Here is a 27,288-nt window from a genome sequence, read left to right on the forward strand (position 1 = left end):
TGCACTTGTACATGTACTGACAGACTGGCAATTTCAATGAAACGATACTAATTATTATCTGACTATCCCATATGATGTACTGGAAATTACCAAATACCACTGATAGGGGAACCCCATTGTAACAATTGATGTAAGATCTGTAACAATACAAGGATTTTGCATGTAAAATGGGCATCATTTCACTACCTTGCTTTGTTCATTACAATTAAAAGTGAAAAGAAAGGGTGAAAATGGTCTACTTCCTATTAGATAGCACACATGCTCAAGGATTCCCCCCTCTTTTTATGTTGTTAAAACGAGAAAACGAGATATGAAACTCGTCACATTGAAGACGAGTTAGGTGATACGCTGGGGATCATCAGATATCGGTCACGGGTGATCAACAACGAAAATGATGTTAAATAGCGACTTGAAGTAATATTGAGAAACATTCGTGAAGTCAAGTTCTTTATCCAGTCCTACATAATTCAGATCAAATTGTTTCTGTCATGCAACCAAGTGAAAATTTCATGCGTGTGTCAGCATGTGCAAGTAAGTCGATTAGACAGGCTATGTAACTGAATACATGTATTTACCAACAGGTCTTCAAAATGTTAAAAAAAACAATGACAGAAATCGAACATGGCAATAAAGTCTTTTAAGAGTCACTTTCACTTTAACAGATCAGTTTGACAAACTATAAGCCTGCAAAATTTTGCAGCAGTCGAAGCAATGTGGTCTCCAACACAAAACAAAGGGATATTGTGTGTGTGTGTGTGTGTGTGTGCGCGCGCGCATGGGTGCGTTTACATGAGAACGTGATTTCTACATGGACGAAGGTGTAATTACTCTATTGAAGAAAAAAAAGTAAAGGATAGAAGTACATTGTATTTTGTTTCGTGTTCTTGTGGGGTTCGAACCCGCACATGTGCAACCTCACGTTTCTGGCACCACAGACGTCGCCTTTAACCTCTCAGCCATACGTCTCGACGAGAAAATATGAGGAACGTATAAGATAAATCAAGAATCGTTTCGTCCACATTCCATTCTCATTTTCAGTTTTAAGCTGCAAAATTGTCAACCTGATGAGATTTGAAAAAATAAAATGCATGATTACTGCAGCTTATTGTCTCAGCTACATCATACTTAAGTTTCAGAGGAAATGGAGCAAAATCAGCTGAGGTAAAGGTGCTTGAACGTTATCAAGTCAATGCATGGTTAAAAAAAAAAAATCACCTCCCATAGACATGACACGTAAACTTAGCTCATTTCGAGTCTTTGCCTTTAATTACAATTTCCAGTATGATGACATTATCAAATTGCAAAACAATGACATGGACTTGAAAGAGAAATGTTCAAAGTACAACATATCCAAATTTGGGATAATATTGAGCTAAAACAACAGAGATACCAGCAAATGAATGTCAGAAACAGTTCCTCAAAAAATAAATTCCACCTTTTTTTTAATTTCAGATGACGATATGAGGACGTCATCAAGTTTTTCTCAAAATATTGATACTTGAAATGTTATTTACAAGTCATATGCTTTTGTAATATGCAATAAAAACATAGGGCTGCTGGACATTTTCAGGAGCTATGACGAAATAAACAAAGACATGTTTTTTCACTATATTTGCACATAGACGCGCGAGCGGAATTTGAACTTTGACGCAAGTGCATTGTTTTGTTATAAGTCAAAATCGATCCTGTTCCTGTTACTTAATGTATCAGGAATCTAAATCAGTCAAAAAAAGTGCATTTTCATGCTGTGCCCACGAAAACGTGCGGACGGACGCGCATGTGCAGAATTTTTTGAAATGCTTAAAATTGTCTGAAACTTTTAGAAAACCAGTCGGGATGTTGTTATGAGCATTTTAAATTTTTGACGCACGCATACGCGCACGTCATGGTGACCTAGGTAATTAGCATAGTACAGGAAGGTCAGACGTAACTTGAACTTTATGTCTACCGAAAATGGTCAAGAAATGGCATTTAGTTATGAAGTTATGATCGATCATTGAAAATCAAAATGGCGCCTAGATGACGTCACAGATAAGTTATCGTTATGAAAATGTTACTGTACTGAGATATTGTCATGAGATATGATGACTGAAAATTTCATGTGAATTGGTCATCATTGAGATATTTTGTTCACAAAATTCATGAGAGAGAAATGGGAATTTCGAGCAAACACAGAAGGTGATACGCCGTTAGCGTATCACCTAAAAAAAAATGAGATGAAACCCAGAAGTAGCACCGAAATACCGTTTGTGCCCTCCCCCCTTTATGGAATTCCTGGATTCACCCCTGTAGTGTACAGCGTACCATGGAGGGCAGGCATCTATAGAAAGCTTGCTATTGAAAAAGAATAGAACATTGCCCCCTCCCCCATTTTTTTTTGTTTTTTTTTTGTTTTTTTTTGTTCTCTGTCACTCGCTTCACAGTGTGTTTACACTCACAGACTCACCAGGGCATTATCAATGTGAGTTTTCAAACACTTTTGTTCATAAATTTACTTTTCAAACAACCTTCACAGCTGTACAAAAATAAAGATACACAAAAAAGACAAATTATCTCACAACCAAGTGGGGTCTAATGTGTAGAAATGAGCGTCTGTAGTCCTATATGTGTGTATCTATGTAGTAACCTATGAACGCCAGTTTAACCAATTTCATTATTACAAAGTTCTTACTACGTACAAAGTCCTAAGGATCTTGTTATTTACAGGGGCATTCCAGACGATTTTCATAATTTCACATCATGTAGTACATAAATCAACAGCTCCATGCATAGATTTGTGGAATTTGTGGTCCTTGAGCAGAGAAACAATACCATTGGTACTCTGAAAAATCTTAAACAAATTACACTGAACAGTGTTGATGACATAGGAGCCTCACATATTTCAGAAATGTAGCAGTGTAATTCCATTACAATACCACTTGCTTAAAGGGATCGTATAGTTTTGGTCGAGACCTAATTTCAGGTTTCTAACTTTTTTTTTGTGAGATAATGAGAAACCTCTTATGAAATATGAAAGAGCATGTAACTCCATGAGGAATTCAACGTTTATTTGATGAAAATTGGTTTTGAAATGGCCGAGATATCCAAAACAGAGCGATTCTAATAAAGTGTGGGACCCACACTTTATTACGATCGCTTTGTTTTACTTTTTGGATGTTTCAGTCACTCCAAACCCGATTTTCATCACATAAACTTTGAATTCCTCTTAAAATGGTATGCTCTGTACTATTTCATAAGTGTTTTCTTGGTATCTCGCAAAAAGTTAAAAGCTCAATTCTCATCTCCACCAATATTGTACCATCCCTTTAACAAGTTCACCTGTGTAGAATGTATGCATGCCATCTTCTTTTGTTCTGCTTCCTTGAGCCCCAACTCCTGCATTCTTATGGTGAGGCTGCCATGTCATCATCCTTGTTCATTGCAATTTGTTGTAAATTTTGAAAACATTCTTATTCCTCAACCCAATCACTATAAATTCTGAAACTCTGTACTCGGTATAACTAAGTTATCATTGTTTATATGAAAAATTCTGAAAATCATCCAGAGATCTCCTGGAGTCTGCCTGTTCCATACCTCGCATTTTCCCTGCGCACTCACAACACTCACATGACACTCTAGAAAAACATGCAGGACACAGTCACTAAACAAGGAAATTGCAGACCACTCACCCAATTGCTTATGTCAATACATTATTTATTCATTGAATATTTTCCAAGGAGTGAACAACATCTTGATACAGGCCCTATGCACAAAATCCCAGTCTGACAGATACGGTTTAAAGTCGCCAACGCCCGAATTGCGACTCCACATTTCTGTTTGATGGGAGAGCCAATGCCAAGACCAGAACAGCTTGAGTTTCAAAAAACAGCACTTTATGTCGGAAGTCAATGTAGAGGTGATATGGTTCCTAGAGTCAGATAATAAAAATGAGTAGTGGCTCTCGTACAGTCGCATGGGGATCATAGTAAAATCTTGACGAGTGAATGAGGCAGTGAGGAAATGAAGGTGGACAAAGAGCTTTAGCAACAGAAACAAGCTGAGAGTGTCACAGAAGAAAACACAAAGCATCAAAGCCTTTAGACCCAATATCTAGCCCTGAATGTGTCAATGTATTCGATGGGTAAAGTCTGACAATACGCCAAGGGCTCCCTCCATGAAGCAAATTGAATGTGCACCGATGAACGCAACCAATTAGGGCACACTTGCTTATCTGGAGTATTATATGAACGGTTCTACGAGGACCACCAGATTGCACTATTAAATCTGCGTTATTGCAGGAAGGAGGCTTGAATCCCCTGAAGCTGTACATGGAAACGAGTGGCTCTCGCATCAAACAGAGTGAGCAAGAAACTGCCGTTTGTTGTCTTGATTAGGTGAGAAACTAAACGAGGGACCGGGTACTTTCACACACCTACATTTGACAAGGCACAGTGCCTCAAATACCCCTCGTCAATGGGAATTGCAACCGTACCAATATCGAGCGTTAAATTTCTGTTATAATAAATGCACATCTACAAAAACATTTTGTACATCTTCCTGTACATATCTCCTACAGAGAGACAAAAAAACAAGTTGAGAATAAAACGGATGTAATGAAACAGGGTGCTTTCTCACTTAACGGTAGAACAGGAAACACGCACTCTCTTCTTGTTGAACTATCTGATACTATGCTGGTGGCTTTCATGCACTGCTTGCTGGTCCCTCGCCTCATATACCCCTGGTACAGAAACACATCACTCCACGTTGTGGTGGCCTTGCTGGACGGGGCAATACAATCTGCTTGTAGTTCTGGCTACATGGCAGCTGTTATTGAAATCATAATATTATAATTTTGCTTCATATGGTGTATAAAAATGAGAATAATGTAAAAAAAACAAAAAACCCAGTATCTTAAACTATTCTTCTTCCAATGGCCTTGTCAAATGACAACACTGATGTCAAAATCCTTTACCTCGAATTGCAGTTCCTGTTGGCTATCGAATACAAAAACTTCACCTATAACATCCGCTGGAAACCCTGTGTACACACACACGTGGTCTACAACTTCCACATTGACAGTGGACAGAAGTTTGTGCTCTTACTGAATCTGCGTACCACTGACTTTGATACTTGCATTGCATCAAAAATCCATTACAGTGGGTTGGTTTAAATATAGTATCAATCGCCGGCGAGCCTAGAGGGGTGTAACTCTATGGTTAAATTTGACGAATAACTTCTTGTTAATGATGGTTGCTGGTCTAGGAGGAATTCTTTGCGGAAAAAACAAATGTATTTCCCATCTGTCACATTTAATTCACTTTTCATTGCAAAATTTACTTGGCCTTTCAGAGCAAATTCAAAAAAGCCAATTCAAGAATAAAACAACTTTTCATTTACCACACTTTTAAACCCCAGTGAGCACCATGTGAATTGTATTTCCTGTTCAAGCCATTGTAAGCCTTTATGATTTAGTGCCAACTGCCTGCAATTTTACAGCAGTCAAAAATGTTAAGTACAGCATAGACAATTTGATGTTAGACCTACATTCAATGTTCCAACCAGAAAGATGGATATTACTGCTTATATGATTTAGCAAGTAAAAAAGCATGTACAGCAGTAACAGATTAGTATGTGTAGTACCACAGGGAACAGAAATGGTAAGGTACAGGGATCAAAATATCACTACCAGCAAATGACTAAGCCAATTTGGTTTGCTTTTTCTTTCTGCCTAAAACAGTAACCGCCTTTCTTCCAATGCACATATTCGAAGTGGGTAAGCAGGAGAATATGCACATTAGTTGTAAGAAGGTGTTCGTTTGCAGGGGAGTAAGCTTTCTCGTTGGCTGAACCTTTCCACATGAGGTGCTCTCCCAGTGCCGAACAGCTACTCCTCCTCCCATCACGTCTCCAGCAGGCTTCGGTCGATTTGTGGCAGCCAAGCTGGTTGCAGCCAAGCTGGTTGCAGCCAAGCTGGTTGCAGCCAAGCTGCGTCCACGCGACCACGGAGACCAGACACCACTCGCCCTTTCGCTCTCGTCCGCTGCCATTCAGAACTGTTTATCTACTTGCTTCCGCTATTTTTGCTGTCGATATTATCGGTTTAGAAAGGGGAGTGACTTTCCCCCCTTCCTTCAACCAAGGAGGGTGGCAGAGCTACAAATCCTCTGCGTTTTTCTTTCATAACTAGTACAAATAAAAAGTGTCTCTTGATGTCCGCTGTCCAGAGAACTGTGAGGTTTTAGAATCCCTCTTCGTCATCTTCCGCCATCTCCTTGGCCAGCTCCAGGTCTTGCTGCTCCCGCTCTCTCCGATCCTGCAGAGCACGGGTGGTACAAAATTGAGATATACATGAATGGACCCTTTCCATTTTGCTTGTCTTATGTCTGTGATTCTACCACGTCAAATACAACACTTCGAAATTACTGATAATTGTCAATGTTTAGACCTAAACACATACACACAAAAAAAAAGGCAAAAAAAAAAAAGAAGACAAAATACCAAACCCAAGACTAGCACAGCTTCTCAGTTTTGGTAGCTGAACATAATTTTTGAATGTTTGTTGAGCAAACAAGCAAAGTGTTAATGGGTGTGAAGTAGAAAAAGAAGAATGTTAAGTATTAGCTTCAAATTCAGGAGAAATTCATTATTTATAGTACTACATAACACGACCTACTGACTTCACAAGTGCAAATTCTGTGTTGTATATTCATTTCTGATACATACCTCAGCTGATTCCAAATCCTTGTTATATGACTTGGGCGGGAATCGCATTGCCTGGAGAGAGAGAAAAAAGAACAGAATGCATTATTCACATTGCCACTATCACTCAAGAAACTCATCCAGAATTATGGCTATCCCATCAATTCATAGACTGCGTTTTACATCATAATATCAATGGACACCACAGCACATGGCTCTCCCCCCACCCACCCCATTACTACTATTCCCTGGCTAGTGAAAGCTTGGTTGCCACATGATTCAGATAAATGCATGTCACATATAAATCTCACGAACTTCTGGCTTAACTGTAATACAGTAAGTGATATTACAATAATTATAAATTTTCCATTAACAGTGATAAACTTACGTCTCTTTGGCAGGATGAACTCAGCACTAAAAGGTATTTAAACATACTTCAGTTGTTCTATGTACTGTATAAGCTGTTATTTTCATGAGGGTTTAATTTTCAGTAATTTCGCAAATTGCAGTTGGATCGCGCATTTAACTTCATGCGAAATTGTCTCCATGCGCTTTCTTAATAGAGCATTGACGGAAGCGTCAGCGTCGATTCGCAAAAACAACATCTCGCGAAAATGTCTATGACCTCGTCATTCGCGAAAATAACGGCGTATACAGTAATTGATATTCATCACAAATTAGTACTCCTTGTCTTTTCGTACCCTTTCTGAGATCACATGAGACAACAAACTTATCACGTACAGATTTAAGTCAAATCCACTGGAACCCTCAAGACACATGCTCTGTTACTACAAAATACACACTGACACAAACAATGTTTTTAAAACCTACTTCTATTGATACAGACACCAACTAACTTGTTAGATTACCTGTTTATCACATGTTAGTTTACACACCAAGGTTGCATACACAGCCTGTAGAAATTTAGGTCCTCTTTCAAAAAAATGTCTTCATGAACATCTTGCACACACATGTAAAAATCTATGAACACTTTCATAGCCAAGAAAAATACCAATTAAGTCGGAAGTATACCTCATAATGATATAGAGAAAATATCAGATAAAGAAACAAAAGGGTATGGCAAAACAGGATCTTGGTGCAAATGTGTCCAGTAAATGATTGACTGATTGAAATAAACTTGCTGGCTCGAGAACTGGACCCACCTTGACTGATTGGTTGTGGATGTCGAGGCAGAAGTTTATTCGTTGGTGGAAGGCTGTCATTGGTTCCCTGGTCGTGTACACATCCACTGTCTCCTTTGACTGGACGTAGCCCTTCTCGTGGTCTATACTAGCCTCAATAACTCCGTCCCTGATGGCCTGAGGTGAAACATGAACAAATTATGTCAAGTGAGCACACTCAATGGTCAAGAAAATGCTTCTTTGACTGGTTAGCCATCGTTTACACAGTGACCATTTTAAGATTTGAACCAGAGTGAATTTATATGCCATTGTTAAACTCCCCTCAGGTATCACTCCCTTACATACTTTTTCAGAAACATTGACTACATATTGTTCTCATTCCATTACTGCATGGTATGTGATGCTAAAAGTTCATATGCGACAGATCCTATCCGTCTTGAGTACCATAATCCAACTGACATTTTACATCCTTGCAAGAGGTGAATTTTGTTCTGTGAGTCCATGACGTACCTTGGCTACGATGAACTCTGCGTCCTCCGGACTGTCCAGCTGCAACTTCTTGGCGACGTCTGACAGCGAGATTCGCGAGTAGGAGAGGCTGATCATGCGGACACCCGTCTTGATGACGTTGTGATGGAGTCGGATGATTAACGTGTAGGTGAACTCAGTCTGAAACTTGGACGCAAAGTCCTTCAGCGTCTGGTTGAAGAGCCCAAGGTCACCAGTCCTCACAGCTGTGAGATGGAAGAACCACAAATGTTCATAATGTTACATACAAGACAGATTTCCACAACAAAATTATGCAAAAATGACCCACATATAATTGAGTGCACATTCAATTTTGGAAGGAAAAACCATATGGGTCGTGAACGGCACTGAAGTTTGACAAAGCCTTATGCGCAAAAAAACAAAACAAAACCAGATCAGATCAGCTAGCTGCGTGCACATGCATAGACCCATCAAAAAGTGGCAGGATTTGGACAAAACATTTTTTTTAATGTCACAACGAGCATTTAGGAGTGGAATTTCAGAAAACTTTTTGCACATCAAAATACGTCAAAGATCATTCTACAATGTGGCGGTGAATACTCATTTTCAGTATCTTATGCGCCAAGGGCCCTTTTCTCGTGTCACGACCCATATATATGATCATAAGAGCTCCTAGACAGGAATCCACAAAGGGGTCTGGGCATAACATTATGGCATACCTGCCAACATTTCAAGACGAAATATCTTACTCGTGGATTGCAAAAATCTTATTTTATATGCAAACTGAAGTTAAAAATCTTACTTTCGGTCAAATCTTCAGAAAATACACATGAAAGGTATATCTAAATATTTTTTAAAAATCTGATTTCTCTGACAGAAAATCTGATTTTGCTATTTTTAACATAAAAAATCTTACTGAATCTGATAAAATCTTACTAGTTGGCAAGTATGTTATGGTGGCATGTAATTGCTTCTACCAATGCAACAGCTTACAACAGCCGTGAATGTTGCACTAATTGAGCAACACTTTTGTACAACTCATCTCGCATGTAGTGCACCAACCAAACAAAGAAAAAGAAAAAGAGAAAAGATGCAACATAAATGTTCCACTGTCACAGCTGTACTGACCTTGGGTGAGTTGGAAGTAGGGCACCAGGGTCTTCTTGTAGATACTCTGCCTGAAGATGCTCCTGTCCGGGATCTCCCCCAGAAGGAGCTGGACGACTATGGCTAGCTTGTGAACCTGCAAGAGGAACGAGTCATTGGTAAAGTGCGAGGGCATTAAGGTTTTCATCTTGTAAGGCAGCAAAGGTTTAATCTGACACCAATTTCACGTTGATACACTTTGAAGTCATTGACCTGTTGATGACAGCACCAACGCTGGTACTCAAAGCACTGTGTGATACATGTTTAGGATTACCCTGGAGACATACAAGCACAAAGTGTGTGGAACAGATCAGAAGTTGAGCTGTGAAAAGGGTCTGCTCTGTCATTTCTTCTAATCCAAAGGAGCTTTTGTAAGCATACATATGTGGCGACAAGTGCAATTTTTCAATTCAATTCAATTCAATTTTTGTCTCTCTTTTTACTGAAACAGTGATTTCTGGAATGACAACATGGGTTTTGTTTACTCTTTTCAAAGATGTTATCCCTTGATCCTAATGCTCTTGACTCATAGATATACAATCTGAAGCCTACAGTCGTACACTTCATTCACTACTGAATCATCCATTTGGAATACAGTAGACCTCGATTAAGTCGACATCGCATAAGTCGACAACTCGCTTAAGTCGACACAATAAAAAAGTCCCGATTTTTGCCTTTGTTATTCCTTGAAAATTTCCTCGTCTTAGTCGACATTTTTAAGTCGACAACTCGCATAAGTCGACCTGATTTTTCAGTGGCAACTGAGCTGAAATACGTGTTAATTCCCTCGTCTAAGTCGACATAATTTTTCGCTCAAAATCTTATCGCCATTCTCTGAAAAAGAATTGTTTTTCCGCTCCGATTCGCTGCATTTCTACTCGGTAATTCGCTAGTGACGGCGCGGTAGCGTTCGCGCCATGCGTCCATTGTCTTGTATGCCAGAATATAGAAAGGGCATGCACTCATTTACACTGGAGTATTTCCATGTACATTACCCACGGCAGTTCACTTTACCCCTTTTTCTCCCTCTCGTTATTCTCAAAATGCACAAATTTTGTACACCTATTTTTCCCAGTAAATATTCACTATCCGAACATGAAATAGGTGTTTTTGTAAATCCGAATATTCTGACGTTAACTATTCCGAAGCGGTATTAGAAACCCGGGCCCTTTCTAGAAAATTTATTAAAATGCAACTAATAATCCAACTCAAAAAATCAAATGCAGGTGTATCAAATCACACGCAACGTTTGCATTTAAACGCAAGTGCGTTGCTGAAAAGACTTGCGTTGGATAATCATATGAAGCTAGAAAATAATAATAATTGAAACTCAATTGCGTTTAAACGCAACTCTAAAAATCAAATGCAGGTCCATAAAATCACACGCAACGATGTATTCAAACGCAAGAGTGTTGCAGAGAGGACTTGCGGTTTTCGTACGAAACTATAAACTGCGTTTAAAAACATCTCTATACATCTACGGAAGTACGTTATTGTCGAAAAGACTTGCATTACTCTTTTTATTTTGTAAGCAAAATTAGAAATTAAACGCAACTCTGAAAATCAAATGCAAATCCATCAAATCACACGGAACGCTGAAAAGACTTGTGTTTGATAATCATACGAAACTAGAAAATTGTAGGAAACTTAATCTCAATTGCGTTTAAACGCAACTCTAGAAATCAAATGCAAGTCCATCAAATCACATGGAACGGTGAAAAGACTTGCGTTTGATAATCATACGAAACTAGAAAATTGTAGTGAACATTTTTTAAAACTCAATTGCATTTAAACGCAACTCTAAAAATCAAATGCAAATCCATCAAATCACACGTAACGCTGTATTCAAACGCAAGAGCGTTGCAGAGAACACTTGCGGTTTTTGTACGAAACTATATGAAACTACGTTTAAACGCATCTCTAAACATCTACGGAAGTGTGTTATTGTTGAAAAGACTTGCGTTATTTTTTATTTCGTAAGCAAAATTAAAAATTAAACGCAGCTCTGAAAATCAAATGCAAGTCCATCAAATCACACGGAACGCTGAAAAGACTTGCGTTTGATAATCATACGAAACTAGAAAATTGTATGAAATTTAAACTCCATTGCGTTTAAACGCAACTCTAAAAATCAAATGCAAATCCATCAAGTCACAAGCAACGCTGTATTTAAAACGCAAGAGCGTTGCAGAAAAGACTTGCGCTTTTTGTCCGAAACTAGAAACTGCGTTTAAACGCATAAAAATTTACGGGAGTGCGTTATTGTTGAAAATATTATCTCATAACGGAACTTTCGCCGTGACCGAACTTAGTCTGCAATTGCAGGGGAAAAACATCGCAACATTTACACGTTTCAAACTACCGAAACGCATGCTGCTTCACGAAATGTCAATGAAAAAATGATAACGAATTATTGTTAAAGTTTGCTATGCCGAAGGTTTAAATCTCTAAAGTTAAAAGTAGTCCGACAATGGAAAGAGGTTTGTTTTTACGAAGGCTAGTTGTCCGAAAGATGTCATTTTCGGATGAACAAACTTTTCTTCTTCTTTTTATTTCAGACGGGGCCCGCGCCGTACAGAGCGGTAATGTTGCGTTACGAAGCGCGAGAACAATTCGTTTTCAGAGTATGGCAATAGAAATTTAAGCAAAACAAATATGGCGACTTACGGAAGGAAAATCACAAATATTTCAACTCAGTCGGCACTGAAAAATTATCTCGACAGAATCATGCGAAATCACACGCATATCTTCGCAGCAACGCACCTGAATTTAAATCGCAAAGTTAATTTAATGCAATTTTGGGGAATTTGCGTTTGATATTTCATATTAAGTTTAAAACGTAAAGTGTCTAGAAACGGGCCTAGGTTTCCGATCCCACTCTCTCAAAATCTCTCTAGAGATTTGGGATTATGCGTTGTCGTTACTAACTCGCGCGAAATTTATGCACGAACTAACACATTTTTGTTGCTGATCTCAGTAGGCATGTTTTGGCGGCAAAAGGAGTAATATTTGGGTAGAGAACCGCATCGTGATCCGAATCTTACTCTGTACAGGGGAAATTAGATTTCATTTATAAGTCGACAAAATGTCGACTTACATGTAAGTCGACATTCGCGTAAGTCGACGTGTTTTGCTCAGTCCCGATTATGTCGACTTACGCGAGGTTGACTGTATGTACAGAGCAGAGCAAGAAAGAGAAAAGTCAGCTTTCTGCTAACTTATTAACCCTAACTAGGCCGGGGGGGGGGGGGGGGGGGGGGGGCCTCTGAGGCCCCCCCCCTTGACGTTCCGCGCGATGTATCGCTAACGCGAAAAGCTATCGCCGCGACGTTTCGTGACTTTTTTCTTTCGAGTCTCCCGCATCTTTTGACACCAAATTTGCGATACCCGGGCGCGCGGTTCCGAAGTTACGCATAAATATGTACGTGCATGTCTGACCAAAAATTGCTCAAAAACGTGAATTTGTGTACAATTTCAATGCAAAGTGTGCTTACAGGCAAATTTCATAAAAGCATGATTATTTTGAGGTTTTATGGATGAAAATCAATTAATAACATATTTTCTTGTTCGGAACAATGTCACGGACAAGTTTCATCGAAAAAACAATGAAAAACATAAAGTCGAAAAAACAATGAAATACATAAGAAATTCAAAAAACAATAAAATACTTAGGAAATTTTTTTCTTATGGCGTAATTTTTTCTCTTATATTTGCTCAGGACACTGAAAAGAATATTTCCACAAAAAATGTGCCCATTTTGAGCTTTATTTAGTGATTTATACCGAATTGTCTGATTTCATGCATCATTACGCATAAATTAGCATAATTTAGCATAAATGATAATTTCTTTAAAATTCAACTTCATGGTACTTTAGATTACATCATAGGCAACGTGTGTGCCAATTTTCGTCGCGATCGCGCGGTCGACGGCCGAGATCTGGAGGGGGGGCCTGGGAGGCCCCCCCCCGGCTCTATGATCTACCTAAATAGCCCGGCCTAGTTAGGGTTAACTCACCGTTTGCTTGAATCCTACAGCAGTGTACTGGGGGGCCTTCCGTAATGCCTGAATGAGGTTCTTGTGTGCTTCTGAGTATTCCAGCTGGATCGCCTTGATTCTTCCTGAAAGGTGGAACAGAGGTAACCTCTTCATTTCATTACATGTGGATGTGGTACTTCACTTCACACTCATAGAGCAAAACTTCACTATTTCTTTTCTTGCTGTGCAGTTAAATGAGGACATCTTAATCATCACAATTTTTCTTTACGGTAACCATCACTGCCATTATCATCATCATCCTTATAGTCATCATCATCATCATCATCATCATCATCATCATCACTATTATTCCACAAAGAAGCACAAAATAAAAGAGACATAACTACTGTATATGCCATATATTTCGCGAGTCTAAATTTTCGTGAATCGGGAATTCCCGACGATTTCGCAAGTGGTTAAATTCGCGATCATGGAGTCCTGTACTGAACGAAGAAGTATACACGCGTACGTCATATTCACATCGGGATCAGTGTCAATATTTTCGCATGTCTTTAATTTCGTGAATAGCACCTGACTCGCGAAATTCGCGAAAATAAAAACCTCGTAAAATATTCGGCATATACAGTATTTTGATGTACACTAATGAGGAATATGCATTCACTTTGAGATTCAAGACAATTTAACAAAGGTAACAGTAAAGGATAGCAGAATTCCCAATGCTGGTCAGTTACAACCTTGTGCAAATTACAGTTATACTCAACAGCAAACTCAAAATACTCATGCTTTGACTGCATTACCTACTCTGATTTTGCTTCACGTAATTTTACTTTTTTTTTGGCACTTTCAGTAGAAAACAAACAAGAAAACACATGTCACATGACCAACACTAATCTTTTTCCATTGGGTGCTTGTGCCTAATAATTTGCTGACATTAATTTCTTTTATCACTAGCCTTATACTGATCAAAATTCAAGTGATTTATTTCTCTGGATCAGAGCCTCTACTCAAGTTTTCCTTTTGGAGCCCAATTTCACTATAATTCAAATTTCCACCATCCATACCTAAGTAGTAGAGAAATCTGGCCCACTCGTGGTTCGAAGCCTGTTCGGGGAACGTCGACTTTGCAACGAGCTTGTCGGCCTGGTCGTACAAGTTATAGTGGAGGTAGTTGCGCAACAATAGGTTCAGAAGGGTTGCTTGTGCCTCGATGTTGTGCCGTAATGTTGCTGTCCTAAGCTTTGCGTGCAAGAAACTGGGGGCACAGAAAACAGAAGAAAAGAAGATTAATGCACTGTTGAATAGAGTCCACTCTCACAAAGGCGCAACATGTCACAATGCATAACAGCCCTGCAATAAACAAGAGAATGTAAATATTCCCACACAAGTATTCCATGGTCTGGATTCATTAGTATGCTCGCCCTGTCAGGCCAGTCACATCCAGTACTATTTAAATGCCAATAACATCATAATACACTTAAATATGACCGCTAAATAACTAACAAAAAATAATTTAGTGTAAGATGTGTGCCATGGAATCTCTTTCAAATATTTCCCATACAAAGACCAACAGAATTTTTATCCTTGCTTCCATTTCTCCCTTTCTTTTACCTGGCAACCTCACAAGCCATTGCTCAATTTCTAGTCTACATATTCCTGTCACTTTGTGGTCACTTTTTTGTCTCCTTTGCTGCATAATCTCAGGAGTGAATATGATGATCACAGCCATCACCTAAATACGCAAACAATCCAAATACAAAACATTCGAGTCCCACGTATGGATGCAACGAAGTTAAAATTTCTCCTTAGAAATTTCTAATCAAAGGGACGTAACTGTATTATAACTCTTGGGGGTTGTAACACTGACATCCTCCCTTCCATATCAAAAAGTATGAAAACAGCCTGACTGGAACAATGTTAAAACTGTTTATCTTAAATTTGTAAAAAATCCTCACTTCGTGCATATCTTTATCCAGTTCACAATAAAATAAGCATGTCCAAAATAAAATGTAACATAGATCAAGCCAACAATGTTAATCACGCATGATTCTACACACACAAACAAATACAATACACACACAAAAACAACACACACACTCACAGATCACTCCTGTTACCATACTCATACAAAATTTTAGACAGCCTGTCTGCCTAACCTTCTAATTTGATCCAGTTGATTTGTTAATTCATATGCTCTTGAGTGGTAGAAGTAGGCCTTGGCCGAGAGCTGATCCAAGGAACGTCTATTCTGGGCATCAAGCTTGGTCATTAGCACATTCGAACACTTCACAGCCTGACAGCATATAAAACGTAGAGAAAAACAAGATGAAAACAGGAAGTGGCACCTGATAAACATTTCCTCTAAAATTCACGGATATGGATAGTATTACACTTGCTGGTAAAAATCTCCCCAAAAAGGGTAAAACACCAGGAACACAAACCTGAACTATATCCTATCAACCCATCCCAACCTCTGCCATAATTCTGAAAAGAAAGAAAATTTGGACATTTCATCAAATCCGCAAAAACATAACTTGTGACATTATTGATATAAAACACACTATTTTGTTAAGCTGCAGAAATATGCCAAGGTTAGCAAATATTGACTGGTTGTATGAAAACTGCACACACAGGCTACCTAATGTCATTCTGAGACCTACACAGATCATTTTTGAAGGCTTTTCACGATGCCTGTCTCAAGACCACACACACTAGGTACCAGTAGTACATATTTTTCGTTACTAGTACACTGTATGTAGCTGGGACTAAAACAGGCACTCTGAACATGAAATCTTTGCATGTCAATCTACAATGTATGTTGTACGACAAATGTGATGGCGTCATACCTCGCGATATCTTTCCGAGTCTATCAAGTGGACGACGACAAGGAGATGCAGATAGACGTCGAGCTCTGGAAGAAGAGGAGCATGTGCTGCTTTGCCAGTCCTGGGTCTGAACAGGATGCTGCTTTCTGTGTCCATGGGCTGCCGTAAATAGCCAACATATCATTGCGAAAATTGAAATTAACTATTGCTTATATACCAATTCTTCCTGTCCAGAAAAAAAAAAAGAAAAAGAAAAAAAAATTGCTGATAAAAATATTACTGTATATGCCATAAATTCATGAGTGGTTTAAATCGCACTCTAGAACCACATTGATGGAATATATTATATAATTCCTTTTCAGTACAAAATACAGCAATTTCCCGCCTTAGATATGAAAAACAGTGCATTTGTATTGCAGGAAGCAAGATTTTCGCAAGCTGTTACAGTAATTTTACAAGTGTCAGTTGACTCACAATATTTGCAATAATAATAAAACTGCAAAATATACTGCATTATGTACAGTAAAATTTTTTAATGTTGTGCTGCTTTCTGGTACATGTACCTTCAATTATGCAAAAAAACCAAACCAAACAAACAAATTTGCATTTAATATCGCATTTAAGCTAGAAGAACAAAAATACAAATGTACAGTAAAATGATACTACTTGGCTTTGAGGGGAATGATTTTTATTGCCAGAGCTACAAATATATTGTATGACAATACAACAGTAGTCAAAGGCGGGTGCAATAAAGTCATAGTGAGAGCAACACAATTCTGTTGCTCCCCCTGAAAGGGTCAGCTAATATCATTATCATTAACAAATGCAAGAACTTTTTTCTCTTTGTACGGAAGAAAAAATATGATTGGTATTTCACTTTTACTATTCCCTTCATAACAATCATCTACACTCTGTTACATAGACTTTAGCTCTCACCTCATCCAGGTATGTGAGAAGCGCTTCTTTGCTCGTGTTTCCATTGGGAATGTAGCCTGTGATGAGCTTGCGCAGAACTGTGTGGTTGAGTTTGCGGCGTGATGATGTCAGAGCCCTGATCACTCTGGCCATGTAATTCTTCTCCTTGGAAGAGACAGCCTTCTCAATATGCTTGACATGTTCCTTGAAATCTGTGTATGGAAAATCATGTACCAGAAATATACTGAACAAACGTTAACCACTATAAAAAAGACTATTCATAAAACGTTGATAAATAACACATCGAGAAACAAGACTTGGGGGGGGGGGGGGGCACAGTTTCTTTCTCCTGTAGTCTGGTGAATATAATGTTAGGTGTCTGGAGGATTTTTCTAACTTTTGAAATTCCTTGAAAAGCCGATTATGAAGCATTTCATGTGAAAGAGAATTTTGTCATTAAGATATTTCAAATTTTATGGTGAAATGATGTTTCTATCTCGAGAAATTAAAGCTTTCAAATCATGCCAATATCACAACTTTTTCTTGATGAAAACGAACGAAAAACGGTCCATATCATATTCGCATAAAGCGCTGAGAAGCTGCATGGGCGTGCGGATCTCCAGCGACTGGTTAATGAGTGTACAGCGGTTAGCTACAACGCGTAACCAGCACAGAAGCCACTCCCCCTTGTGTCTTGAAGTGTGTGAACGTACATGCCCGCTAGAGTGTTTACGGTCGATTCGCAGAATGAGTGCTCGCGCATGGAAAACATGTATTACAGTATCTCCCGTAAATACTGGTAGCCCATAAAAAACTAGAATTACATTGTATCACTGAAGGTGATTAATAACCCCGCCCCTAGTGTTGCTTTATAGTATGTGATGTCATGAGGGCAATGACGTTAATACCAAGTTTGTGCACTTGTCGAATTGGAAACAATAATTTTAGTTTACTGTACAATTACAGAGTTGACACTGAGTATAAAACTTACAGCAAATGGAAACATGCTTTCCCCCAGCATCACTACACCATCATACACACCAAATTTGACCTTCATAGCTTGAATGGTTTATTTTGATTAAAAAAAAAAATGAGTGGTTACCATGGCAACACATTTTCCTTAAATTAACACATTGGTGTCTTGCAAAACTACACTTCTAGATCATGATACATACTAAATTTGACTTTAATTGCTTGAATGATGGAAAAGTTATTCGATCTGCAAGGTTTTGGTAAAATTGTGGTTACCATGGCAACAGTTTGTGTGACAAACACAAAAATTATGTGTTCCGCATCTAAACCTCAGGGCCATAATGCCCACCAAATTTGGTTTCAATTGCTTGAAAACAGTGGAAGAAGTTCACTCCACAGGATTTAAAAAAAAAAACATGCGGATACCATGGCAATGCATTGTCCGATACAAATACAAAGGAGGGTCAATCCATGTCAAATCATCCAGTGCTTGTCACCCGACCCCCTCCGATTTTCTTAAAAATCGCACCAAATGTTCCCCAAAGTGTCTGACGGAAAATCCCAAAATATTTTGCCCCAAGGTCAATTGGTTGCTAAGATACAGCCTCACATAGCAACCGGTGCGCATTCCAAAATATTGGTTAAAAGAAAATTAGGCATTTTTGATTGACTGTTTTAGCATGGATATTAATGCAAAAATGTTCATTATCTGGAAATTGAGAGAACTTTATAGTCTTTGCAAGAAAAACTTACTGTGACGCGAAATTGACTTTTCGTCAACGTGCACGAAGTCACCGAAAATGGTGTTAAATGTTAAGTTTGAAAATTTTAATGCATATTTAGAGGCTAATATCTTCCACATTTCATCACCTTAGGTTCTAAAATATTATGCTGTTGAAGGCTTTGACTTACTCTGTAATTTTGAAAAAAATCAGCGCATTCATGCGCACCGTTTTTACGGCGAGCGCCCTCAAAGTTGACAAAAATGAAAAATGTGCCAAATTCAAGGTCACGGATCACCCTTCGTCCCACCTAGGAATGGCATCAATTTGTGTGTATTGATAGACATTTACCTATATTATCTTGGGTTACCAAAGAAATTTTGCTACCGAAATGTTCAATGGCAAATTTACCCCACTGAAAATGGTCGTAAACGGCCAAATTTCCATGTAATATCACATATTGGGTTTAGAGGACATTTCAAATGTCCACACTTTCAAGATGAAAAGCACTAGCCCTGTGATATTTGCAGTAGGCATAGTCTGTTATACATATTTCAGTAATATATACCACAAAACACTTTTATTACTTAATAATGACCTTGAAATTTAATCCAAAATTTGATAAAAACAATATAATTGCTCCATTTTCCTCATTGCACTGCATATAAATACGTGTTTTGAAAGACATTTCACAGAGCAATATTTCAAGAATTATGAAAGCTGAAAGCCTACCTTATTAAGGTTCTAAAGTATTTGTGCTCTTCTTTCAGATTTAGTGTCAATTTGATCATGAATGTTTACCCTTGACCTTGAAGCCCTTCTAAAAATAGCTGTAAATTTGTTAACTACAAATTACACACACGACAGGTGTATTATGGCATGATATACTTGTGATTCTTTCACAAACACAAAAGCTTTTTATGGTGTAAATGTATATACTGGAATTAATCTACACTCATGCTTGCAAGATATGTTACAATTAATAACTTTGTTCTGACAATGACCCTCAATTTCAATCAAAAAAGGGGACAGTAATATTTTGTGATTTTGTGTGCATTTCCTATGGAAAACAGTGCTTTGTTTGGAAACTCATAAAAACTTTACCATTTTTACTATCTATCACTTTGATTGATTAATTTTATTCTGGTTATGGTAGAAAAGTGGCCCGTGACAATTTCCAATAAAAGAAAACACAGTTATGCTTTAGAAAATGAAAAACAAAGAAATACATAAGAAATTCCAAAAACAAGAAAATACATAAGAATTGAAATGATTTTGGAAGTTTTCATAAGGTACAGAACAAATCCCCCGAAAAAGAAGACTCTCAGTCCTTTTAATGTGCGTTTCACAGGCTAGAATAAGAATCTATAATGTTGGGCGCAACGTCCAATTATTATCAACTATTATTCAGTACATAATACAGGTCTTTATGGAGAGGAATAGGCATTTCTCATGATTTTGAAGGTCATAAATTGAGGGTCATTGTCAGAACAAAGTTATTAATTGTAACATATCTTGCAGCATGAGTGTAGATTAATTCCAGTATATACATTAACACCATAAAAAGCTTTTGTGTTTGTGAAAGAATCACAAGTATATCATGCCATAATACACCTGTCGTGTGTGTAATTTGTAGTTAACAAATTTACAGCTATTTTTAGAAGGGCTTCAAGGTCAACGGTAAAACATTCATGATCAAATTGACACTAAATCTGAAAGAAGAGCACAAATACTTTAGAACCTTAATAAGGTAGGCTTTCAGCTTTCATAATTCTTGAAATATTGCTCCGTGAAATGTCTTTCAAAACACGTATTTATATGCAGTGCAATGAGGAAAATGGAGCAATTATATTGTTTTTATCAAATTTTGGATTAAATTTCAAGGTCATTATTAAGTAATAAAAGTGTTTTGTGGTATATATTACTGAAATATGTATAACAGACTATACCTACTGCAAATATCACAGGGCTAGTGCTTTTCATCTTGAAAGTGTGGACATTTGAAATGTCCTCTAAACCCAATATGTGATATTACATGGAAATTTGGCCGTTTACGACCATTTCCGGTGGGGTAAATTTGCCATTGAACATTTCGGTAGCAAAATTTCTTTGGTAACCCAAGATAATATAGGTAAATGTCTATCAATACACAAAAATTGATGCCATTCCTAGGTGGGACGAAGGGTGATCCGTGACCTTGAATTTGGCACATTTTTCATTTTTGTCAACTTTGAGGGCGCTCTCCGTAAAAACGGTGCGCATGAATGCGCTGATTTTTTTCAAAATTACAGAGTAAGTCAAAGCCTTCAACAGCATAATATTTTAGAACCTAAGGTGATGAAATGTGGAAGATATTAGCCTCTAAATATGCATTAAAATTGTCAAACTTAACATTTAACACCATTTTCGGTGACCTTGTGCACGTTGACGAAAAGTCAATTTCGTGTCACAGTAAGTTTTTCTTGCAAAGACTATAAAGTTCTCTCAATTTCCAGATAATGAACATTTTTGCATTAATATCCATGCTAAAACAGTCAATCAAAAATGCCTAATTTTCTTTTAACTAATATTTTGGAATGCGCACCGGTTGCTATGTGAGGCTGTATCTTAGCAACCAATTGACCTTGGGGCAAAATATTTTGGGATATTCCGTCAGACACTTTGGGGAACATTTGGTGCGATTTTAAAGAAAATCGGAGGGGGTCGGGTGACAACTTTTCTGAAAATTGGATGATTTGACGTGGATTGACCCAGGACATTTTGCAAAACTACACTTAAAGAGCATCATACACACCAAATTTCACCTTCATAGATTAAATGGTTCAATTTGATACAAAAATGAGTGGTTACCATGGCAACACATTTTTCTTATATTAACACATTGGTGTCTTGCATAACTACACCTCCCAACCATCATACATACTAAATATGACCTTAATTGCTTGACTGATATGAAAGTTATTCAATCCACAAGGTTTTGGTAAAATTATGGTTACCATGGCAACGCTTTGTCCGATAAACACAAAATTATGTGTTGCACATCTATGCTTCAAGGCCATAATGCCTACCCAATTTGATTTCAATTGCTTCAAAACTGTGGAAGTTGTTCACTCCACAAGATTTCGAAGAAAACATGCAGTTACCATGGCAACGCTTTGTCAAGTACAAACACAACGAGTGCCTTGCATAACTACACCTATAGATCATCATAGATACCAATTTTGAAATTGATTGCTTAAATACTATGGAAGTTATTCAATCCACAAGGTTTTGGTAAAATTATGGTTACCATGGCAACGCATAGTCCGACCAACACAAAAAACATGTCTTGCACATCTATACCTCGATATCATCATTTAAGTTTCATTTAAATTGCTTCAAAACTGTAGGAGGAGTTCGCGACACAAGATTTTGCAACAGACCGACCGACCAACCCACCCGCCCGACCAACATCACGGTGATTCCTATACACCCCCTTCACACTACATGTGGCGGGGGTATAATGAACAGTGGGGAGTGATCAGAGCACGTGTGCGGAAAGCATGCATTGTGATTGTCAGCCAGGGTAGACGGCCGGCATGGGCGGCCGGCGGCGTGGCGAGCACTGTTAGGTATGAGGTTCGAAGAAAATGCGTCGAGAGCAGGTGCTCGCATCTACAAATGTAGCGTAAAATGTACAGACTACAACCTCTACAGGCTTGGATTTGATGCCACATTACCACTTTTCATACAGGATGTACAGTATATAAATGACCAAATAAGACCCATCAGAAATCTTCCGCACGCCCCTCTTTTGATTGTGAAGCAGAAGTTCAGCCACAAAAAAATTGGGTATTTGATGCATCACGCATTATCCCGGAGTACCGTAGTACCCCGGGTAACCGCGTTGTGTAGCGCCACCTCACGTCCACTCAAGGACAGCCAGAGAAAAATGCATGCACTGTGTGTGCTTGTACATAGTCATTCCCATGCCACTACATGTTACATCCCCGGCCGAAGACGTGGAGCTAGCGAAAAACTAACCAGAACATTCAAGGCGTGGCTTCGTATGCAAGGATCCATGGTAACTTTCGCGTATTTGGGGTCATGCATATTTAAATTCAACACGCAACGCAGCCACATGGCGTTCGCGGCGCGAAGCTGGATTGCGTGTGCATGATGTGTGTATGTAGGACGCCTGTGTGTGTGTGTGTACCATATGTATACATACGACCGCGTCTGTTGCAGTGCTACTCCTCGCTATCGCTGCACAGCCAGGCAGGAACATGCCAGCTACGCAGACATGCATCCATGGCAGGGCACGCGCTGTCAACAGCTAGCTTGTGTTGCTACAGCGCTATCCCGGTCGACAGCATGATTGTGCAACGCACGATGTTTGATACACACTGATTCCACAGTTTACAAATGGACAATGCTAAATGCCACGTGCCTTCGTGTAGACTCAATACATACAACCACAGTCACAAACAAAACACTATTGACAACATTGACTCGCGCTTTTCTCAGACAGCCGATGTGGCAGTTATCGCAAACAAATAAGTTGTATGCATACGTAGAGCCACAGCTCGATCGTATATGAGCAGTCAATTCCTTCCCAGGCCTAAGCATGGAAGACACGATTGAACAGGAAACTGTAAGTACGATCGAGTAGACCTATTACGAATACTGATAGATTTCTATTTGCTACTGAACTTCAAATCGAGGTTTTTTTTCAAAAGATTACTATAGCCTGTAGGCATCATTTTCACGCAAGAAGCTGCTGGACGACATGCTTCCTGTGCAGCCCTGGCATCACATGCATGGTCACGGTGCGCGAGTGGCGATCCGCGAGCTGCTAATGTACATATGTACTGATACTGCCGCGCGATGGCGAGGCTAGCTGCCCGAGGTAGCACTGCGCGCGCTGTGAAAAAGGCATGGGCACGGTCGGCTAGCTGGCGCATATATTCTCGCACGCCGACAAGAGCATGCTTTCGCGCTAGCTTTATCGCGATGATTGGGGGGTTGTGTGGGTCTGTAATGTAAACAACTGCGCTGTGTGGCACGGTAAGGGTAGTGAGCACAAACAAATGTGTACACATACACAAACACCACATGCCGTGTGACGATATTGTGGGGGAGTGGCTTCAGCGCTTGTTACGCATATTTTCTAACCGCTGTACACTCATTATCCGATTGCTTGAGATCCACACGCGAATGCAACTTTCCGGCGTAATGATTTGGACACACTCACTTTGGAGCGTTCTCGGAGAAAAGTGGGGTAATATTGCTGTGATTTGAAAGTTAAATTTCTCTCGATAGAAACATCGTTTTGCCATGAAATTTAAAATGTGTCTTAATGATGTAATCCTCTTTCATATGAAATAGATCACAATTCGTTTTTCAGAGAATTTCAAAAGTTACAAAAATGCTTCAGACACGACACCCTGTCTCTAAACATATTTCTTTTTAAATACAATGTACTTTTATTACTTGCGGACTAAAGAAGCCCACCGTGAAGAGACAGATCCCACCATAATCGGTCTAAACAGGACTGAGCGAGAATTGTCTAAACACCCGCACACAATAGATCTATTCTCTAGTAATTAGATTCTACAAAAAAAAAAAAAAAATATTTAAAGCATGAATTGGAAATTATAACATACACTGGAATGTGTTGAATATTTAAAGGAATCTGTGAAATTTCAACCTAGGAATGTACTCATCATACTGCAAATTGGTGCAAGTGCAATTTCTGCTACTGTGAATCTTTGCAGCATCGTTTACGTTGCGTCCTTCAAAGCTTTTACCCATCACACAGCATGCAGCACAGCTAGACAACCGTACCGTGGCCGCGCACACCGCGCACCTACCGGAGCGAAGGGCAAGGGACGTGCGGATACCACTGGCTGCTGCATGAGTGAGTGTACTCGTACTGCTCGTGCAGTATAAATGAAGTGCGGCTACCATAATGACGAGAATGAATCAGCATTATGATAAGATACAGGTTCGACTGTTTTCGTGTTCACGTTTCAGGCTAAGTAAATTTCCACTCTGTAGAAACGTTAAACGTACATACTTGGTAAGCACCTGGTGAATTCAAAATTTAGATGGATTTTTGCAAAACATAAATATTTACGATTAGAAGCTAATACTTCACCTTCTAAAGTGACTAAATCGCTCTCCTTTTTCCCGGCAGCAGCATTCGCACCATCGTCAGTTTTCGCCGTTTCTGAATCATCTTTCATTTCCACATCTTTAACCGCTTCTGTGGCCGCCATTTCTTTTGGAAAAGTTGTTTCAGCTATTAGAATTCTATCAGTCTACTAACTCAATCGCTTTGAACGGCGTCTTCTCACGGGGAAAATTTAGATAAAGAACAGTCCAAGTATCGAATTATCAGCACGGCTTTCCATGGCATTGCACACACGAGTATGGCAAAATGGCTGTTGTTTCACAGTTCACGCATGCGCTGTGACCCTAGGTGATTGCTTAGTCTGAGAATCATGTATCCTTCAAGGATATTGAGACTAGTCAAGCACAAATTTTTTATTCAAGTAGCACCAAAGTAATAGCCAAATCATAAAATGAAATATTAAACAGTGCCAAATATTTGACGTGCTCTATAGAAGTCGATTACATTGAAAAATTGCATTTCCTTTTTTTTAAATTCATGTTAAGTCTGAAAATAATTTTTCACAGACTAAGCAAACTCTCACAAACTACATACGAGTGAAGGGAACAGCTAACATTTCGCGGCGTGAAAATGATTGAACCAGGGAGGTGGAAGATATTTCCACCTCCCTAATTGAACAGAAACATTCAAAGTAACATTTATTTCCTTCCGGCTTCAGTGTCAAATCAGCACGATGAAAATTTACCATGTATCGAAAGTATATGGGTACACGGGAGAGTATATGCGTCAGCTACCCGACAATGATCTAAGCAGAGGGAGATAATACAAATTCACAGAATCACTGAATATAGCTTATGTCCACTGAATTTATTTCAGTCAGTCATATTTATAAAATGATGATAAATAACACAATCCTGAAATGTAAATATTATAAAACTACCTGCAAGACGAGTAACAAAAACCTAAACGTAGGCCTAATCATTTTCTTGTCACAAAATACTATGCTAATGTCTATAGCATGAGGCCTCTTTCAGGGGGAATTGTATCCTCGAGAAACAAGACAAGGGGGGTAGAGTTTCTTTCTCCTGTATAGTGATAGTCTGTGAATGTAATGACTAATGTGACTTTGTAACATCCCCGAAGATAAAATCCGTGCAAATATAGATATTACTATGACATGTCTGTTTCTCTTAATAACCGTGGTTAACTTTTTCTATATATAAGTTGTACATGCACTTATCTTTTTTTTTGTTTCACAAATTTAAAGGGGAGTAAAAATGAAAAGTTATGTAAAATAACATGACCAACAGGGCCACATAAGGTGGCATTTATGTATTAAAAAATTCCTAATGTTCAGTAATGAACATATTTTTTCTGAACTAGACCCTGTGCTGCACATTTTTGTCTACTTGAAAAGAAACATAAAATTACTTAAAGAATCTTGATAAGAGTTATAGTCCTGATAGAGTTATAGTGCATCCTATAGAATTCATGAGAATTCAAATTACTTATTTGTTCATATATTTTTAAACACTGGGCTTATAGAAAGCATTAGAACAAATTGGGGGGGGGGGGTGCACCCTACAAGCTAGCATTGCTTTTCAGCATTCCTCCCCGTTTCCTGCATTGCTGAACTTCAGAATGCTTTTTATTGTTTTTCTCTTTTTTTTTTCACCTTATCAATGGCATAGGGCCTATCCATAAATTTCATTTAGGCCTATCATATTTTGCAATGTTGACATCTATATGAACTTATATTATGTGAAAAAAAAAATGTATAGACAAGTTTTGTTGGAGATGGATAAAATAGATGACATAAATGAATGAATGAATGAATGAATGAATGAATGAAGGAATGAATGAATGAATGAATGAATTAATAATTAATTAATGAATAGAACAAAACCAGTGATGTGAGTTGTCCCATGTACAGTACATGAACAAGCCCGGTGCAATGGTGATAGTTGTGGACGCACCATCATTACTTGAACTGGTGCTATGAACAAACAGCTATAGATATCGATTACAAATCCGAAAATATAATAGCTTTTGATTAAGATGGTGTACAGTATGCGGAAAAACTAATAGGAATCTGTACAGCTGTGGGTAGTGCATGCTGGCGACATTTATATGTAGGTACTCTACGTTGTTGTATTTATTTCGTGTCATTTACACTATGTGTATTCAAACGTTCTATTGTAATTACATTTTGATGGAGATGAGATAAGTAACTGAACTGGAACTTGAACTTGGGAAAGTTCTTACCGAATAGGACTAGCATTAAGAAAAA

At 38.5% G+C, this 27,288-nt stretch overlaps 1 protein-coding gene across 1 annotated transcript; it reads right to left on the reverse strand.

Annotated features, from left to right (window-relative positions):
- Nucleotides 1–3,672: 3,672 nt before the first annotated feature.
- Nucleotides 3,673–25,292, reverse strand: LOC140238071 (26S proteasome non-ATPase regulatory subunit 3-like). Its single transcript, XM_072317995.1, has 11 exons — nucleotides 25,023–25,292; nucleotides 17,211–17,401; nucleotides 16,296–16,433; nucleotides 15,606–15,742; nucleotides 14,514–14,704; nucleotides 13,471–13,574; nucleotides 9,438–9,552; nucleotides 8,331–8,554; nucleotides 7,842–7,997; nucleotides 6,703–6,753; nucleotides 3,673–6,292 (listed from the first exon to the last, which is right to left on the reverse strand). Exons 1-11 carry the CDS (start codon nucleotides 25,141–25,143, stop codon nucleotides 6,218–6,220), a joined length of 1,503 nt encoding a protein of 500 aa, XP_072174096.1. The 5' UTR covers nucleotides 25,144–25,292; the 3' UTR covers nucleotides 3,673–6,217.
- Between the last annotated feature and the right edge of the window lie 1,996 nt (nucleotides 25,293–27,288).

This window comes from Diadema setosum, chromosome 14 (assembly GCF_964275005.1).
Source record: "Diadema setosum chromosome 14, eeDiaSeto1, whole genome shotgun sequence".
NCBI lineage: Eukaryota > Metazoa > Echinodermata > Echinoidea > Diadematoida > Diadematidae > Diadema > Diadema setosum.

What these genes read in the sequence shown, in the direction of transcription:
- LOC140238071 (XM_072317995.1), bottom strand. Translation starts at nt 25,143, where the DNA reads ATGGCGGCCACAGAAGCGGTTAAAGATGTGGAAATGAAAGATGATTCA. An exon ending in CAGATTTCTCTACTACTTAG is followed by an intron (nt 13,575 to 14,513) that starts GTATGGATGGTG and finishes TCCACCTTTCAG; the next exon opens with GAAGAATCAAGGCGATCCAG. An exon ending in AGGATTTGGAATCAGCTGAG is followed by an intron (nt 6,293 to 6,702) that starts GTATGTATCAGA and finishes CGTGCTCTGCAG; the next exon opens with GATCGGAGAGAGCGGGAGCA.